The sequence below is a fragment of the Somniosus microcephalus genome, chromosome 10 (assembly GCF_052327205.1).
Source record: "Somniosus microcephalus isolate GS21.2 chromosome 10, FLI_Smic_1.0, whole genome shotgun sequence".
Lineage (NCBI taxonomy): Eukaryota > Metazoa > Chordata > Chondrichthyes > Squaliformes > Somniosidae > Somniosus > Somniosus microcephalus.
Window position 1 is genome coordinate 176,722,944 of NC_140996.1, and position 17,383 is coordinate 176,740,326.

The window sequence follows — 17,383 nt, forward strand, 5'->3', positions numbered from 1 at the left end:
AAGTTTTCAAGATATTAAGGGGAACAGACAGGGTAGATAGAGAGAAACTATTTCCGTATTGGGCAGTCTAAGACTAGGGGGCATAGTCTAAAAATTAGAGCCAGACCTTTCAGGAGTGAAATTAGTTAACACTTCTACACACAAAGGGTGGTAGAAATTTGGAACTCGTCTGCATGCAAACGGTAATTGATGCTAGATCAATTGTTAATTTTAAAGCTGAGATTGACAGATTTTTGTTAACCAAAGATATTAAGGGATATGGGGCAAAGGCAGGTATATGGAGTTAGGTCGCAGATCAGCCATGATCTCATTGAATGGCGGAACAAGCTTGAGGGGCTAAATGGCCTACTGCTGTTCCTATGTGCCTCTGCCTCTCTTTCCTCCTTTAAGACGCTCCTTAAAACCTACCTCTTTGACCAAGCTTTTGGTCATTTGTCCTATTATCTCATGTGGCTCGGTGTCAAAATTTTGTTTGGTAACGCTCTATGAAGTGCCTTGGGACGTTTTACTATGTTAAAGGTGCGATATAAATGCAAGTTGTTGTTGTAACGGATTGCCAGGTCCCGATCACTATCCAGCAAGCCCTGCTAGAAGTGCACTCATACATATGAGCATCAGATGTGGCTGTGCTGCCTTTCAATGTCAAACAGCTCACTGAAATGTACTCGTGCTGCACATTACGAATTAAACAAGATACCATAGGTTGTCAGTGTTCATGGAACTATATTCCAGCAAGAAGCAGCATCATCACAGCCAGGATAGTGTGGCAAATCGAAAAGTTTCTGTATTTTATTTGTACAATTTTGAGATAACTAGAAATGGATGCTGTCTTCCTGACCAAATTTCAAAATAAAGAGTGACACCCAGTTGTCTGCGAGCCAAGTGGTTTGATCTGCAAATTAGTCAGGACACAGGACTTTTCCTAGATCCGAATTAAGTTGTACTTGGTCAAAGTATTAATGAGTGCTGGGTAATCTACTCATCAGTCATTCTAAGCCGTAGTATGCGCCATTGATCCTAGTTGATAGACAGCTGTACCTTCAGGCATTTTTGGCCTGGAATATATACTGAAAAATTCTCAATATTTTTAGTTCTATCGCAAGATCTGAAAACAAAACAAATGTGTTTGGAGAAAGTCCAAACCATAACACAAGGAAAAGCAAGTAAATATAATATTACAACCATGTCCTGGTAAACAACCAACCGGTTTTCCAGAGAAAAGATAAATAAACTGGTAATAACTAGGTTCCTTAACCAATTTTAATACTTTTTATTCCTCCTCCAATTTCCAATGCTGCTTTTCTGACCGCATTGACTAGCTCGAGTACAGTTCCATAGCCAGGACTATTATCCCGTACCTCATCCAAGTAGCCGTTCTTCATCTGTGACCATCGACATTGAGTTTTGGCAGGTTACTTAACTATGGGCTAACATTCAAGCTCAGTTTTTCTTCTCATCTGTGTTCATTTTCCAGCAAGAACAACAACCAGGAACAGAAGCCTTGACTGATCTTTCCCCTTGGTTTAAACATTTGCACTGTAACTGAATTAAAATTTTAAAACCATTTACAAAATAGGATCTTTATATACGCTTTATGATCTTGTATACAAACCATGAATTACCCATCTATATAACTGAGATATAAAAGTTATTTTTTTGTTTTTTTTCCAAAAATCTTTTACAAAAATGCTGTTAGTGTGTGAATTGACAGATATAACCCATCTCTAGTTGCCCCTGAGGAGGAGGTGGTGAGCCGCCTTCTTGAACCGCTGCAGTTCGTGTGGTGAAGGTACTCCCACAGTGCTGTTAGGTAGGGAGTTCCAGGATTTTGACCCAGCGACGATGAAGGATCGGCGATATACTTCTAAGTCAGGATGGTGTGTGACTTGGAGGGGAACTTGGTATTCCCATGCACCTGCTGCCCTTATCCTTCTAGGTGGTAGAGGTCGCGGGGTTGGGAGGTGCTGCCGAAGAAGCCTTGGCGAGTTGCTACAGTGCCTCTTGTAGATGGTACACACTGCAGCCACGGTGCACTGGTGGTGGAGTGAGTGAATGTTTAAAGTGGTGGATGGGGTGCCAATCAAGCGGGCTGCTTTGTCCTGGATGGTGTTGAGCCTCGAGTGTTGTTGGAGCTGCACTCATCCAGGCAAGTGGAGAGTATTCCATCACACTCCTGACTTATCATTGAGATCCACCATCTACAAGGCACAACAGTGTGAGGCAGCTTTTCCATAGCAAATTGCATTTCAGTTTTACGAAATAAGGATGATATAACAAAAACAACCAGCAGAGGGCAAAACAAAATCAAGTTTCAGAATGCCTTCCTCGACTGTTCAGATATGTCAAACTACAAACATGAAGCTCCAGACTTGTGCATTTTAAAATTGCAGTTGCACTCTTGATACATTATAAATGTAAAGCTAACACCCAAGTCAGTAGCACCAATAATTTAAGAAACAGTTGCTACACTTCATTTTTTAAGTACAGCTGATCAAGACAGCCTTAATGCTAGATCATTTGCCTGATCACCCTCCAAACTCCTGCATCTCAGAGACCCAACTTTAGCATCTCTACATTCAGATGTTTAATTATTGTGCCAAGGATAAAAAAAAAACAATTGAAGAACAGTATTAGTTTATTCTTTCTAAAATAGATGAACAAAATATAACTTTACCTGTGAGATTCTACACAGTGGCGTGGCACTAAAGTACAACGCGCCTGTTAACGGCCAAGTATATCTAGTTTCTCAAAGATGAGTATTGCAGAAAGAAGATGCCACTTTAGATTTTGCTCATTTACAGAAATCTAAATTCATCATGATCTCATGTGACCATACTGCAGACAAACTTAGCACACAATATATTTTTGATTATTACACATACCTCAAAAGGTTGACTTATCAGCAGCAAATACTCTCAACCACTATTTTAGTTGCTGCCCTCTTCTGGAAGGAGACAAGAGATTACAATATGCAGATTTAGATCAATGGCTAGCACTATCTGGGACTGCCAAAGGTGGAAAATTCATCCAAGAAGAAAATCAGACAGGTAAGCAGTCAATGACCATTTGAACACATAGCTGGAGCTCATTTATAATATATTGAGGATATGGGCCTAGAAATTCAATCGTGCCCGTTTGAGCGGAGTGCACACTGCATGCATCCATTAGGGTTGACTCAGGCAGCACGTAATATTCATGCTGCCTGCTGATTCCAATCACTCGGGTGCAGCCAGCGCTACCCGTGCTACTCATTGGCTGCATGCGTCTCTGGGGGGCTGGATATCAGGCATCTCTGATACCATGTAAAGGCAGCCAGCACCTCTTCAAGGGGAGATGCACTCTGGCTGAAGACAACAGGGAGACTGTACAGATTCAAGAAGATGGCTGCAGGAGGTGCAGACAGGGCACCCAGGTTCTCCAATGCTGTGTTGGAGGTAGTGGACAGGAGGAAGAATATCCTCTTCGCCTTGAGGGGCAGCTAGCCTTCCAGCCATGAAGTCCACCGACAGTGGGAAGAGGTCACCGAGCATGTGAATGAAAACAGCTCAACACCAAAGACATGGCTGCAATGCTGGAAAAAGTTCAATGATCTCACTACAGTTAACAATTTATAGCCTCGCTATCCACAATACTCCCCTCCCTTGCCTCCCTTCACTCTTACAATCATTGCACCACATTTCACGACACCACCTTTTCCTCACACTCACATTCCTACCCTCACTTCTGCACACCTCCCACCTGACAGACTGCTTACCAGCTATTCTACCATGATAGACATATTCTCTTAAAAACCTCAAGACACTCACTAACACATGTCCTCCTTTCTTGCAGGGGAACGCTCACCAGGAAGCTGACAGCGGAGGGGAAAGAGCCCATCTGCATGCCCACTCCCCCCTCAAAGATAACATGGGCAAGGGGAGAGTCACGGCTATTGTGACAGGCAACAGTGGAGGAGACGTATCATAGAGTTTATTGAAACCTTATCCTCTTTTTCCCTCATTAATGCTATCAAACCCGACACACACTGCATGAAAAACTGCAGATGCTTTCACCAGCCATTTAATCGCTCTCTGCTCTCCCTTCACACTAAAAGCTAAGCCACATCCTTCTCTTTCATTTTAGGTACTGAAGCTGTGGAAGCCCGTGCCAGTGGAGGCCAACCGATAGAAGATGCACCGTTACTTGATCTCACCCTCACAAGCACCATCTGAGATACTAACATCTCGTACTTTAGAGGCTTGGTTAGAGGAGGTGTCTTCATGCGGTGAATTGCCAGGCATAAGTGCGTAGGAGCTAGGGCAGGGGGATAGGAGGTCACAGGTGCCAGCTTGCCGGAGTGCGAGATCACATGCTAGCTCTGCTACAGCAGACTCAGGTACGGACTTCGAGGGCTGATCCTACCGAAGAAAGCCGAGGGGCATATACCATAAAATTCTAGGTGCACTGGGCAGCCTGACAGCGAGCTTGCGCACAATGTCACAAAGCATGGAGGAGTCCAGCTCCAACTTGTGTCAAGGCTTCAGGCAATGCATAGAAACCATTCTGTCCAACATGGACAGAGTCATCAGCTCCATCAACACCACAGCAGCGCCCCTGTCATGAAGCATCTGCTGACAGCTTTCTCTGCTCCCATGGAAGCTCAGACAGCTCCAATCTCCGCTTTGAGGGACACTGTTGACATGGGCTTGCCGATCATCACCTAGCTCCGACACTTGGTTCTCGCGCAGAGCCATTGGAGTGCTGAGACGCAGTCCCAGGAGAGTGGCCTCGACTCCATGGGAGAGGCACTTGCTTCCATGCCACCCACTCCACCAGTGCTCAGGTTAGTGCCACACAGCCAGCTAGGCCAGACTGTCCCGGCCCTCGCCAAGATGCTGCAGTCTGCAGCCATGCCCTCCAGGCCAAGAACATTGTGCCACTATCCAAATGAACACTACTAGTTTGATAGTTTCTAAAATAATCAGCAGAATCAATTACATCAATGTAAATGATAAACAATTGAATTCACATACTTGAACATAATTCACACGCATTAATCTCACTACACTAACGGGAATGGTAGCATAGTGGTAAGGTCACTCCCGTACATCATCCCCAGTACATCCCCATTCAGATCACACTCCCTTACATCTCCCCCAGTACACCCCCATTCAGATCACACTCCCATACATCACCCCCAGTACATCCCCATTCAGATCACACTCCCTTACATCTCCCCCAGTACACCCCCATTCAGATCACACTCCCGTACATCACCCCCAGTACACCCCCATTCAGATCACACTCCCTTACATCTCCCCCAGCACATCCCCATTCAGATCACACTCCCATACATCTCCCCCAGCACATCCCCATTCAGATCACACTCCCATACATCTCCCCCAGTACATCCCCATTCAGAGCACACTCCCTTACATCTTCCCCAGTACACCCCCATTCAGATCACACTCCCTTACATCACCCCCAGTACATCCCCATTCAGATCACACTCCCATACATCTCCCCCAGCACATCCCCATTCAGATCACACTCCCATACATCTCCCCCAGTACATCCCCATTCAGATCACACTCCCATACATCTCCCCCAGTACATCCCCATTCAGAGCACACTCCCTTACATCTCCCCCAGCACATCCCCATTCAGATCACACTCCCGTACATCTCCCCCAGTACACCCCCGTTCAGATCACACTCCCGTACATCATCCCCAGTACATCCCCATTCAGAGCACACTCCCTTACATCTCCCCCAGTACATCCCCATTCAGATCACACTCCCATACATCTCCCCCAGTACATCCCCATTCAGATCACACTCCCGTACATCTTCCCCAGTACACCCCCATTCAGATCACACTCCCTTACATCTCCCCCAGTACATCCCCATTCAGATCACACTCCCGTACATCATCCCCAGTACATCCCCATTCAGATCACACTCCCGAACATCATCCCCAGTACATCCCCATTCAGATCACATTCCCATACATCTCCCCCAGTACATCCCCATTCAGATCACACTCCCGAACATCATCCCCAGTACATCCCCATTCAGATCACACTCCCTTACATCTCCCCCAGTACACCCCCATTCAGATCACACTCCCATACATCACCCCCAGTACATCCCCATTCAGATCACACTCCCGTACATCATCCCCAGTACACCCCCATTCAGAGCACACTCCCATACATCTTCCCCAGTACATCCCCATTCAGATCACACTCCCTTACATCTCCCCCAGTACATCCTCTTTCAGATCACACTCCCGTACATCACTCGCTAAGGCTTCTTCAGCAGCACCTCCCAAACCTGCGGCCTCTTCCACCTAGAAGGACAAGGGCAGCAGGTGTATGAGAACACCACCACCTCCAAGTCACACACCATCCTGACTTAGAAGTATATTGCTGATCCTTCATCATCACTGGGTCAAAATCCTGGAACTCCCTCCCTAACAGCATTGTGGGAGTACCTTCACCACATGGGCTGCAGCGGTTCAAGAAGGCGGCTCACCGCCACCTTCTCAAGGGCAATTAGGGATGGGCAATAAATGCTGGCCTTGACAGCAACACCCACAGCCCATAAATGAATTTAAAAAACTACAGGTGAATTTTCATACAGGAAAATTGTTTGTCTGCATAGATGAACTCACCCTGCTACCAGAATATTATAGAATCATAACATTTTATAGCAGTCTGATTCTCCCATCATTTTTCATAACCTTTAACTTTTTTCCCCCCTTTTCAAATAATTATCCACTTCCTTTTTAAAAACGATTATGGATTCTACTTCCACCACTGTTGCTGGTATGTCATTTTGTGTCCTAATAACGCTCTGTGTAAACAAATTACTCCTAACCTCTCCCTTCATTCATTTGCTGAGGATCTTAAATTTACTTCCTGTCCACAACCAGTGAAATATTTTTCTTGGTTTATCTGATTAAAACCCTTCAGAATTTTGAGCACCTCTGTCAAATCCCCTCTTGATCTTTTCTGCTCTAATGAAAAGTTTCTGAAGTCTCTCCTCATAACTAAAGCCTACCTTCTCTGGTATTATCTTCTGTATCCTCTTCATGGCCTTGATATACTTCCTAAAGTAGGGCACCCAAAACTGGACACACTATTCTAATTGCGGCTAACCATTAGATAACTGACAGGGAACTATACATTCATCTGTCATACTGCATGATTTTTAAATTTATGCCATGTTGATTCAGAGCACGTAACCTGGTACTATATTTATTTTGCAATACTGTTTCCTGAAATGGTTCTGCAATACTGGCTGCTGCTCTCACTGCTGTAAAACACCACCCCACTTACACTGCAGCATGGTATGTACAGCAACCAGGTCCACTTTCAAAGAACTATGCGCGTGCAGCGAGTTTAAAATGGCAAACAGCAACCCCTTCGCTGTTATACTGCCGGAAATGGCATCTTCCAAAGTCACTGGGGAAGGAACATCTGCATCAACAATAACAATCACTTTATTGGCTTTCACACAGTGGTTGTAACCATTTCAGCTGCTTAGCCTGCTGGCATTCAAAAAACATGGCTCTCACCAACCGCATGTTTCTTCATGTTTAAGGTGATGCTTCCATTTGAGATATTGGCGAAGTTTGCCTTTACCTTAATGAGCAACACTTCAGTAATATTCTGATGAAAGGTCATCGACCTGAAAGGTTAATAACTCTGTTTCACTCTCCACAGGTGCTGTCTGACCTACTGATTGTTTCCAGCATTTTCTGCATTTATTTCAAATTTCCACCATCCGCAGTATTTTGCTTTTCTTTTAGTCATCATTAATATCGCTAGTTTGCTGCGAATTTCACTGCTGCCTTCAGCTCCAAACTTGCATGCAAATTCCCCATACAACAGGAATGTACTTTCATCCCCATTGCACCCAAAGTAGTTTGAAAAAATTATGGTAGAATGATATGGCTCTACAGATCACCATAACGACAGAATGGCACCATATGCAAGAACATAATTAGGTAATTATGGTGTGTGTACACTAATGTAAAATTGAAACTCTGAAATGGCTGCAAGCTTATTTTTCTCTGCCCATGGTGACTATCCCAGGTTTCAATCATTACTGACATAGCAGAGGATGGGGAACAAATCAGCATTAGCTTTGTTTTCTACACAAACCTGCAAGAAATGCAGATCTGGCAAAGAACAATTTGGACTGCTTCAGTAAGACATGTTCTTTGAAAACCAGAATGCACTAGAAATGGGAAGCAGGCTGGTTTGTAAAGGGCAACATAAACAGGGTATGCCAGAGCAGCATTTAGCTTTGTTTCTACTCACACAGTTGTGAGGTCAAAGATCATAAAAGGTAAAAGAAAGATCGATAAAATTAGAATTGTGAAGTGCACAAATAAAACAACATGATACACGCCAGAAGTCAATATCTTTACTTATATAGAGGTACTGTATATGTATGTGTAAAAAAAAAAAATTAAAAATCCCATTTACTGAAATACTAGGTGGCAGATTTTCATCTTCACTATGTGGGCAGTAATTTGGCAGAGCGGAATGCCCGTCTGCTGTAAAACCCACCAAATGTTCATTTCATTGACTTCAATGGAATAAAACTAGGCAAGTTCTACAATGACCAGATGATCCTCTGTCAAATTATCACTCACACAGTGACGATGAAAATTTACCCAGGTTAGATGGTCTGATCTATAAATCAATTCATGGTTTAACCAGTTGCTTTAAGGTTTTCCACATTCCTTCCCTCTTGAGCAGATTATCTATACCAATCTTATGTAAAATGCCTTTTCTGTTTGATGTATACTGTATTAATTCAAAGGTCTGTGTGTTTATTGCCAGACATGAGAATGGCTTCATGCGCAAAGTTGTCGAGGGACTTCAGAAGTCTGCAAAATGCAGCAAGCAACAGGGTTTTTGGGTGATCTCATATCATGGTCATATGGCAGCCATTAATCTATTTTTTCCCCTGGCTCTGCACTTGCTTAAAAACTGTTAAATCTATAACTTCTTCCAGTTCTGATGAAGGTCATCAACCTGAAATGTTAACTCTCTCTCTCCACGGATGCTGCCTGACCTGCTGAGTGTTTCCAGCATTTTCTGTTTTTAATCTAGTTCATTAGCTTGCTTTCTCTCTTTCTGCTGCTCCCCAATTTCTCCTTCTTTCTCGCCTTTCCTGAAAGTAGTGACATACGTTGGGGGGCTGTGTTCAGTGCCAATATTTCGCTAAATGGCTGTTCTTGATGTTTGAGCCTGGACACTAACTATCAGCAGGATATTCTACAAAGGGAAGCCATGCAGTGAAGCCTACTCTGTCTTTATCCAATGTCTCCATATGTATAGTTCCAGTAGAGATCATTAGATAGCAATCAGGATTAACAACATTATCCAATTTTTCCCTTTCCTAGCTCAAGAATACTACTATCACCTAGGCTGACAAGTCCCTCGACAACTTTGCACACGAAGCCACTCTCATGCCTGGCAATAAACACATTTTTATTAATACATTGTGCAAAATACATTTGCTACATCTAAACACACCATCATCCACAGCAGGAGCATTTGACCGACATTAGTAGAATATGAAACTGTTGGCATTTCATTCAGATTCCAGTGTACACGAACGAGCTAATTCCCAGCATTTATGTTGCTAGTTCAGAATTCCTTATCCCAGCAGTGAAATTGTAGACCCACAAAAAACTGGCATCAGTAGAAAAACAGCTTATGTAGTATCAACCTACCATGTAGGAAATCGACCTCCCCACCTCCTCTAAGCCAAAATAGTGCCTAATGTTTCTAATCAGCAATTGTAATCTGGTTGAATAATGAAAAGGGAAAATATTTCTGACCACTAGAAAATTGCGGTTTCAATTATTCTTTAGCCACTGTTGTTGCTGGGACAGGTAACATACTGCACTTGAAACCAAAAGCCTATACTTCATCAGTTTCCCATCCCAACTTCTGTTAATCTACAACTGTTGCAACTTTAGTGCAGAAGCATTCAAGATATAAGAACATAAGAACATAAGAAATAGGAGCAGGAGTAGGCCAATCGGCCCCTCGAGCCTGCTCCACCATTCAATAAGATCATGGCTGATCTGATCCTAACCTCAAATCTTCTATCACTCTGCATCCACCCGAACCCATGTGATCTCCCGGGAGAGGTGAAAAACCAGATAAAGACCCAATGGCCAATTTGGGAGAAAAAAATCTGGGAAATTCCTCTCCGACCCATCTAGGCGATCGAAATTCTTCCAGGAGATCACTCTGTCCCTATATTTTCTACAGTACTTACCTTCTGTAAAGGCGATCTCCATCCCAGCCAGGAACAGGAATAAAACCATCTCCTGAAATCTAACAGAATTAGAACACAGTAGGAGCAGAACAAGGCTACACGGCCCCTGGGCCCACTCCACTACCCACAGGGCCATGACCATTCCGAACCTAGACTCATGTCCAATTTCCTGCCCGCTCCCCATAACCCTTAATTCCCTTTACTTCTAGGAAACTATCTATTTCTGTTTTAAATTTATTTAATGATGTAGCTTCCACAGCTTTCTGGGGCAGCAAATTCCACAAACCTACCACCCTCTGAGTGAAGAAGTTTCTCCTCATCTCAGTTTTGAAAGAGCAGCCCCTTATTTTAAGATTACGCCCCCTAGTTCTAGTTTCACCCATCATTGGGAACATCCTCACCGCATCCATCCGATCAAGCCCCTTCACAATCTTATATGTTTCAATAAGATCGCCTCTCATTCTTCTGAACTCCAATGAGTAGAGTCCCAATCTACTCAACCTCTCCTCATATGACCACCCCCTCATCCCCGGGATTAACCGAGTGAACCTTCTTTGTACTGACTCGAGAGCAAGTACGTCTTTTCTTAAGTATGGACACCAAAACTGTATGCAGTATTCCAGGTGCGGTCTCATCAATACCTTGTACAACTGCAGCAATACCTCCCTGTTTTTATATTCCATCCCCCTAGCAATAAAAGCCAACATTCCATTGGCCTTCTTAATCACTTGCTGCACCTGCATACTAACCTTTTGAGTTTCGTGCACCAGGACCCCCAGATCCCTTTGTACTACAGTACTTTCCAGTTTCTTGCCATTAAGATAATAACTAGCTCTATGATTTTTCCTGCCAAAGTGCATAACCTCACACTTTCCAGTATTGTATTCCATCTGCCAAATCTCTGCCCACTTACTTAGCCTGTCTATGTCCCTTTGCAGGTTTTTTATGTCCTATAAATATTACTCTCAAATAAATTCACCATCACTTTGCTATCCATAACTATCATTACTTTCATAAGCATATTGTGAGGAGAGGGGCATCATGTACACTGTATAATGACATTTATATAGCACTTTTACCATAGAGAAATGTCCCAAGGCACTTGAGACATAATCAGACTAAAATGGATGCCAAGCCAAGTAGTAGATATTAGTGGAGAGGGGCTAAAAGTTTGGTCAGAGCTGGAGTTTGAAGAGTCGTAAAGGAGAGGAGGGATGTGGAGAGGCAGAGAAGTTTGATGGTGGGGGTGGAGGGGGTGGAATTCTAGAGCCTAGACAGCTGAAGGCATGGACACCAATGGTGGGGCAAAGGAGATGCACAAAAATTATCAAAAAAATGTTGGTATCGTTTTTAGAGAGAGGAAACAAGAACTCTTGCAGGGGGGGGAAGGGGGGTTGAAGAAAAAGATTCCTTAAATTTTATTTGCATATTTTTCTAATAGATTTTACTTTCCCGGTCTTGACACTCCTAAAATATCAGCTTAGCTCAGTTGATGGCACTCTCACATCCGAGTCAGAAGGTTGTGGGTTCAAGCCACAAGACTTAAGCACTTAATCTTGGCCGACACTGCTGCATTGTGGGGGGGGGGGGGGGGGTCATTTTTCAGATGAGACAATAAGTCATCACCCTGTTAGCCTATTCAAGTGAATATAAAAGATTCCAAAACACTATTAGAGGAAGGGCAGGGAATTCTTCCAACATCCCAAAATATCTCCCTCAACCAACACCAGCAAAATCAGATTAACTGGTCTTTTATCTCATTTATTGTTTATGGGACTCTTCTGTGTGCAAACTGTTTGCCTACACTTCAGAGTTAACAGATTATACACCACACATAGACTCCTCTTAATGAAAACAGACAGAATGTGTTTATTTTTGCCAAAAAATAATCAGGACATAAATCCTACCTCCTCCTTCTTCTCATCCACTCCAGATACTGTTGTATTCAGACTAAGCTGTGAATGGCTACTTATCCCACTGTCTTCATTACCATCATCATAGTAAACTGTTTGCACCAGATCCTGAAATGACACCGGACATTTTCCAGCTTTTGAGATAGTTCCTTCAGTTCGCCCATCACTGTCCATAGAGCTAAGTGACAAGGTACTATGTCGATTCGGACAATGGAAAGTAATATTGTGTTTAATCTTTTCAATGTTAGGACTCTGAGGTTTAGGAGCAGTTGGCCTGACTGGAATACTAGGCTGCTCAGTTTCAAATGTAAACTGACCGATATGTTTGGGTTCATTTGAATTATCAAAGAACACTTCATTAGCAGAGGGACTTATAGGAGAGCAGGTAAATTGACTGTTTGGCCTTGTTGCAGCTAAGCTCAAACACTGGGAAGACCTATTGGTTTTAAGCTCTGGTGACGATAATGATTTCTCCATGTGCATAGTAACAGTCTGAGTGTTTGTGGGGGCGAATGGGCTGGGGGGTGCAGGAAAGGAAGGTTGGTTCCAGTTGGGCAAGGCAAATCTGTGTCTTTCAGTGTCAGCACTGCTAGAGACTCTTCGAGAATAATCCTCATGTAGTCTGCTGTTAGGTCGAGCTCCGTTTCTTTCTTCACGTAAAGGTGAATTTCCCTTTGATGGGCTCTCTCGTCTCCTTGCAACATCTGCAACGTTACTCGCTAATCTTAGCATTCTGTCAAAATCTTTAGCCCTGATCGGGCTCGTCCAGCGTTTAGATTGCCTTTCAGTATTGCCATTGACTTTTTCACAGTCTGCTGATGAAGCGCTTACTGTCCGTTGTAGTCTTTCATTTTCATTGGTTACTTTTAACGCTGTGAGGTTGGAGGTTGATTTCCTTTTAAATGAACTTTTCTTGAAAAAGCTTAAATTGTCAGTGCTTTTGCTTCTCTGGTAGATAGCTTTGTGGCTTTCACAGTTGGTTACTATTGAATCGCTAATGTTTGATTCTTGGACCCCAAGGGACACAACCCTGGTAGAGTCCTCTTGAATTGGGGATTTATCACAGTCCACTAAATTTATCCGTCCAACCCTGTAAGCACGTCTAATGCTGCGTGATCGGTGGGTGTGGCGCAAAAAGGCTTCATCAACATCTTCTGTTTCTGAGCAATCTGAAGCAAAGTCCTCCACAGAGCTACACAAATCCTGCAAAGTGTCGGTGTAAGAATACCTGTTCTGCATTTGCACAGCATGCCCATTTTGCACATGTTTGCGCACATTTTCAACATTTTCCACATTTATAACCTCAGAGTTTTCTCTGGCTTGAATGCCTTGAAAAACTGAGGACTTCAGTTTTTTGAAAGAACCCATTTTCCTTAAGGATGACAAGGCATTCCAAGTGGGAGAATTTCCCATCAGTATCACAGAACGTGGTCTACTAGCTGAGTTACAATTGGTCTTCTTCCTCTGATTTGAGAAAAAACGCATGATTTTTGAAGGACTCAATTTATCCTCTCCCATTTCCTGTTCATTGTTGTTACTATGGTCACAGTAACCATTATCTACCTTTTGATGAGATGAATTATGGAACATTCTGGAATCTGCATTATCTACAGATAAGAAGATATCAATGCTCCCATTTGCACAACCATTATGGAGAGATTTCATGTTGCCATTACTATAGATGCTGGAAAGATCTAGGCTACTGATCAGCTTGATGTTGATGTTTTCATTAACTGGCCCCACCTCAGCTTCACTTCCTTTCTTCTCCTTCTCATATATGTTGTGGGAGGTTAGCACTTCACTGGACTGGAATGCCTGTGCAGAGAAAACAAAGAAAGCATTTAACAACCCTTTTCACATTCACTGACAAAGGAGAAGCACTTCTTTGAGTACAACTAGAAACAGAAAACATAATAAGTTGAACAATAAGCAGTTATGTGATTGTTGAGAGCCCGTCAGGTTTAAAACTTACATAATCCATCTGCCCATAAACACATTCACCAAGACTGCAAAGACTTGGATGGAAAATTATTTGGATGGAAAATTATTAAGAGTTGGAGTTGCTGAACATCTTGTGATTTCACAAACAGATATTTCAGTGACATGCAGTAAACCAGAAACTTGCGACAGAAAGCCACCAAGCAAACATGAATAAAATTCTATACAATCTGTAACGAACTGAGACAAGGGCCGCGATTCCGCCAGCGGAGGCGGGATTGCGGCGGGAGAAGTGGTTGGCGGGTTCCGGTCCCATTCCCAGCTGCAGCCGCTCTATAAAAAGGATTTTCTGTTAATAGGGCTTGTTAAGCCCGCCCTGCGGGGTTCTCAGCCAATTAAAAGCAAGTGGGTCTGATGACTTTATTTGATGGCGCATCAACCACCAGTTTCCTTAAAAGGGGCCATGGCCGCATTCATTTCGACATTTGTGCTGTCAGTGTTCTACAGCATTGAGGAGCTGCAAACACTGACAATCACTGCACAAAGGTGCACAACTGCACCCAGGCTCTTGCATGACTCCCTCCATATGCTTATGGAGGGAGTCACAGCACGCAAGGAGGTTCTCTTCCCTTCCAATGGGTGGAAGAGACCTCCCCAGGACACCAACATAGCCTGGTTGCACATTGCACAGGAGGGCAAAAGCAAGGATGTCATCAGGAGTGGCACAAACCTTTCAATGATCTCAGTAGATCACGAAACGTTACTGCAAAGCCACACTCAACCTCATCCTGCTGTGCCACTCATCACATCCCCATGACTCTGCCTTCCCTACCCTACTCCTGCACATCTTTACTCACACCGACTTACCTTGCACCTCCACCCATCCCTCTCTGTCTACATTATCACTTCCCCATTTCACTAGCCACCCCTCACACTCGCCCTCATCTTAGTGCAATCATAGCAACTAACAACACACAAGGGTAGGCACTTGGGTGTTTTATGCGATGTTCATGTAAATTTTCTGTTAATGTGTTGTCAAACATTGAAATCTTTATTTTCAACACTTTGCATTCTTGGACAGATCTGTGCTCACCTTTGGAAGTGCAGTGAATGGTGAGACATAACAGTATCCCCCGCAATGGTCATGAGTGTGAAAGGAACGGCTTGGTCATTACAGGAATGCTTTATAGCGCTGGTGCCAACCTGGTGCATCATGCGGCAGCCAGGGTGTACAACGTCATGAAGTAAATCTGGCTATGGTGATGCCATCGCTGGCCTCCCGGGCAGCAATGTTGTCGGGTGCTGATGCCCTGTGTCCTGTGCAGCATCAGGTGATTGCGGAGAAGGTTGGTATTGTTGGTTATTTTGGTGTGCCTGGTGATGTTGGGGCTGATTGTGGAGGGATTCAGAGGATCAAGGTGAGATTTTTTCCAAGGGCATCGATGTTGCTGGAATAGATGGCAGCTGAAGTTGAGATGACAGAAGTGATCTGTCAATGGTGAGAGAGCTTGCTCCAAGGAGGTGACAGTGGATAGAGAGTTTACTCCAAACACTTCCAAACTACATACAGCTCAAAAGTTTCTTCCAAGTCATGAAGGCTCAAGCTTCTGACTTTTGGAAAATGACCAGCTGTGAAATGGTAGCTTTTAGACCACTTTTGCAGCTGTCACCTATTCACAGCAAGGGGGAAGACAGAGAACCCAACCTACTTACCTGACGTGATCTCCGAACGACGTGTACCCCATTAAAAATGTGGTACGATAGAAAAAGGCTGGCAAAATAGTAGTAAGCAAGCACTTAACAAGCAGTTAAATATCTTAAATGCCTCCCCCACCGCTTGGTGTCGGGTCTGTTCTGAAATTGCAGACCTGACACTCTGGAAACTTGCATGGAGACGGGTTCGCAGCTAGTTACCAACCCACTGTCAATCATTTTGATTGACAGTGGACCCACCTACAAACCCATACTTTGAGCGCCGGCAAAATCAGCCCTAGGTTGTAATATGTGCAAATAATAGCTGCATTAATACAGCACTGGGGTGCTCGGGCTACCAGCTCCTGACATCTCAGCAGGTGGCTTCAATGCCATATTTCACTAGGTCTTCCCAGTGGGCAGCCTTAATAAATCCACCAACTTTACTCTGGGTTGCCACCACTATACAGCACCCACATGTCAGGACCTAGCTGTCCTGGCACCCCACAAAAGCAGTTAATGGCTGCATATTGAAGGCTTAGCAAATTTATTCATCAAGTAGGTGAGCCACACAGACCAAGATTGTGCTGAGGTGAGCCATTTTTATACGGGGTGATTATTTGCACGGAATTTTTCACTCCCTCCGCATATGCGCATCTGTTTGGTATTGCACATGTGCAGTACCAAATGGTGCCGTGGCTGCGGCCTGCACCGGCAAGCTTTCCTCGGCTCCAGGGATCGGATGTGGGGCGGTGGGGGAAGAGAGGAGAGGGCATCAAAGGGGTAGCCTTGGGGACCACTCGAATTTGGTTCTAATTGATGGTGGTGCAACGAGCGGGTGGGAGTTCCAGGCCGGGGTGGCTATGGGCTCCAATACTTCCCGGGTTCAAACTCGCACAATCAACATGGCAGACGAGCTGCTGCTGATGTTTATATTCCTATTTCTGTTAATGAAACGCCGCACTGAGTTTGAGTGTGCGAGTATTGAAAGGAGGAACGATGCGCAGAGGAGAATGGGAATGAGGCAGTATTTCCAACAGCAGCATAGAAAAAGAATATTGGTAGGGGGAAACAAAAAATGTGCGCAGTGACACAAATGCGAAAACTTTAACTGCCATCCTTGGTTGAATGGTGGGCATCCATGCGTTTATCCCAAATGTTGTACCTCTGTCACCAGGGCTCAAAAGAACAAGAGAATAACTTCAAATCGAACCTTCAGCGGTGCTGTTTTCCTAGCCTCACTATCTTTTGCAGCCATAACTGACACCCAGCAGGAGTTTGTAATCCCAGTCAGATCTGCAATATCAAAGAGGAGAGGGGATCGAAGGAGTAGGGAGGAGGGAGAGGTCAAGAACTGGGGGGAGGGGTTGGGGAAAAGGTCAAGAACTCGGTGGGAGGAGGGGAGGTCAGGTCAGGAACTCGGGGAGGGGGGTTAGCTGTCTGGAGGTCCCATGCAGGCCGCTTACCGCAAAATTTTGAATGGGCCGTGCAGCCGGTTAAAAGGGACAACACACTCAAAAATAAATTGGGGGAACTTTGTCCACCAACACC

The 17,383-nt window shown here is 44.2% G+C and overlaps 1 protein-coding gene across 3 annotated transcripts in view; it reads right to left on the bottom strand.

Annotated features, from left to right (window-relative positions):
* LOC147111873 (spermatogenesis-associated protein 13-like) overlaps window positions 1-17,383 on the bottom strand; it is a 398,934-nt gene that overhangs the window by 116,416 nt on the left and 265,135 nt on the right. For all 3 annotated transcript variants that reach the window (XR_015079762.1, XM_085999214.1, XM_085999215.1), the window contains exon 3: window positions 12,197-14,017. Coding sequence is in view for 2 of the 3 variants with exons in the window: in XM_085999214.1 (XP_085855340.1) it covers window positions 12,197-14,017 (1,821 nt within the window). In the remaining variant the exon portion in view is untranslated. The remainder of the gene's footprint in view (window positions 1-12,196; window positions 14,018-17,383) is intronic.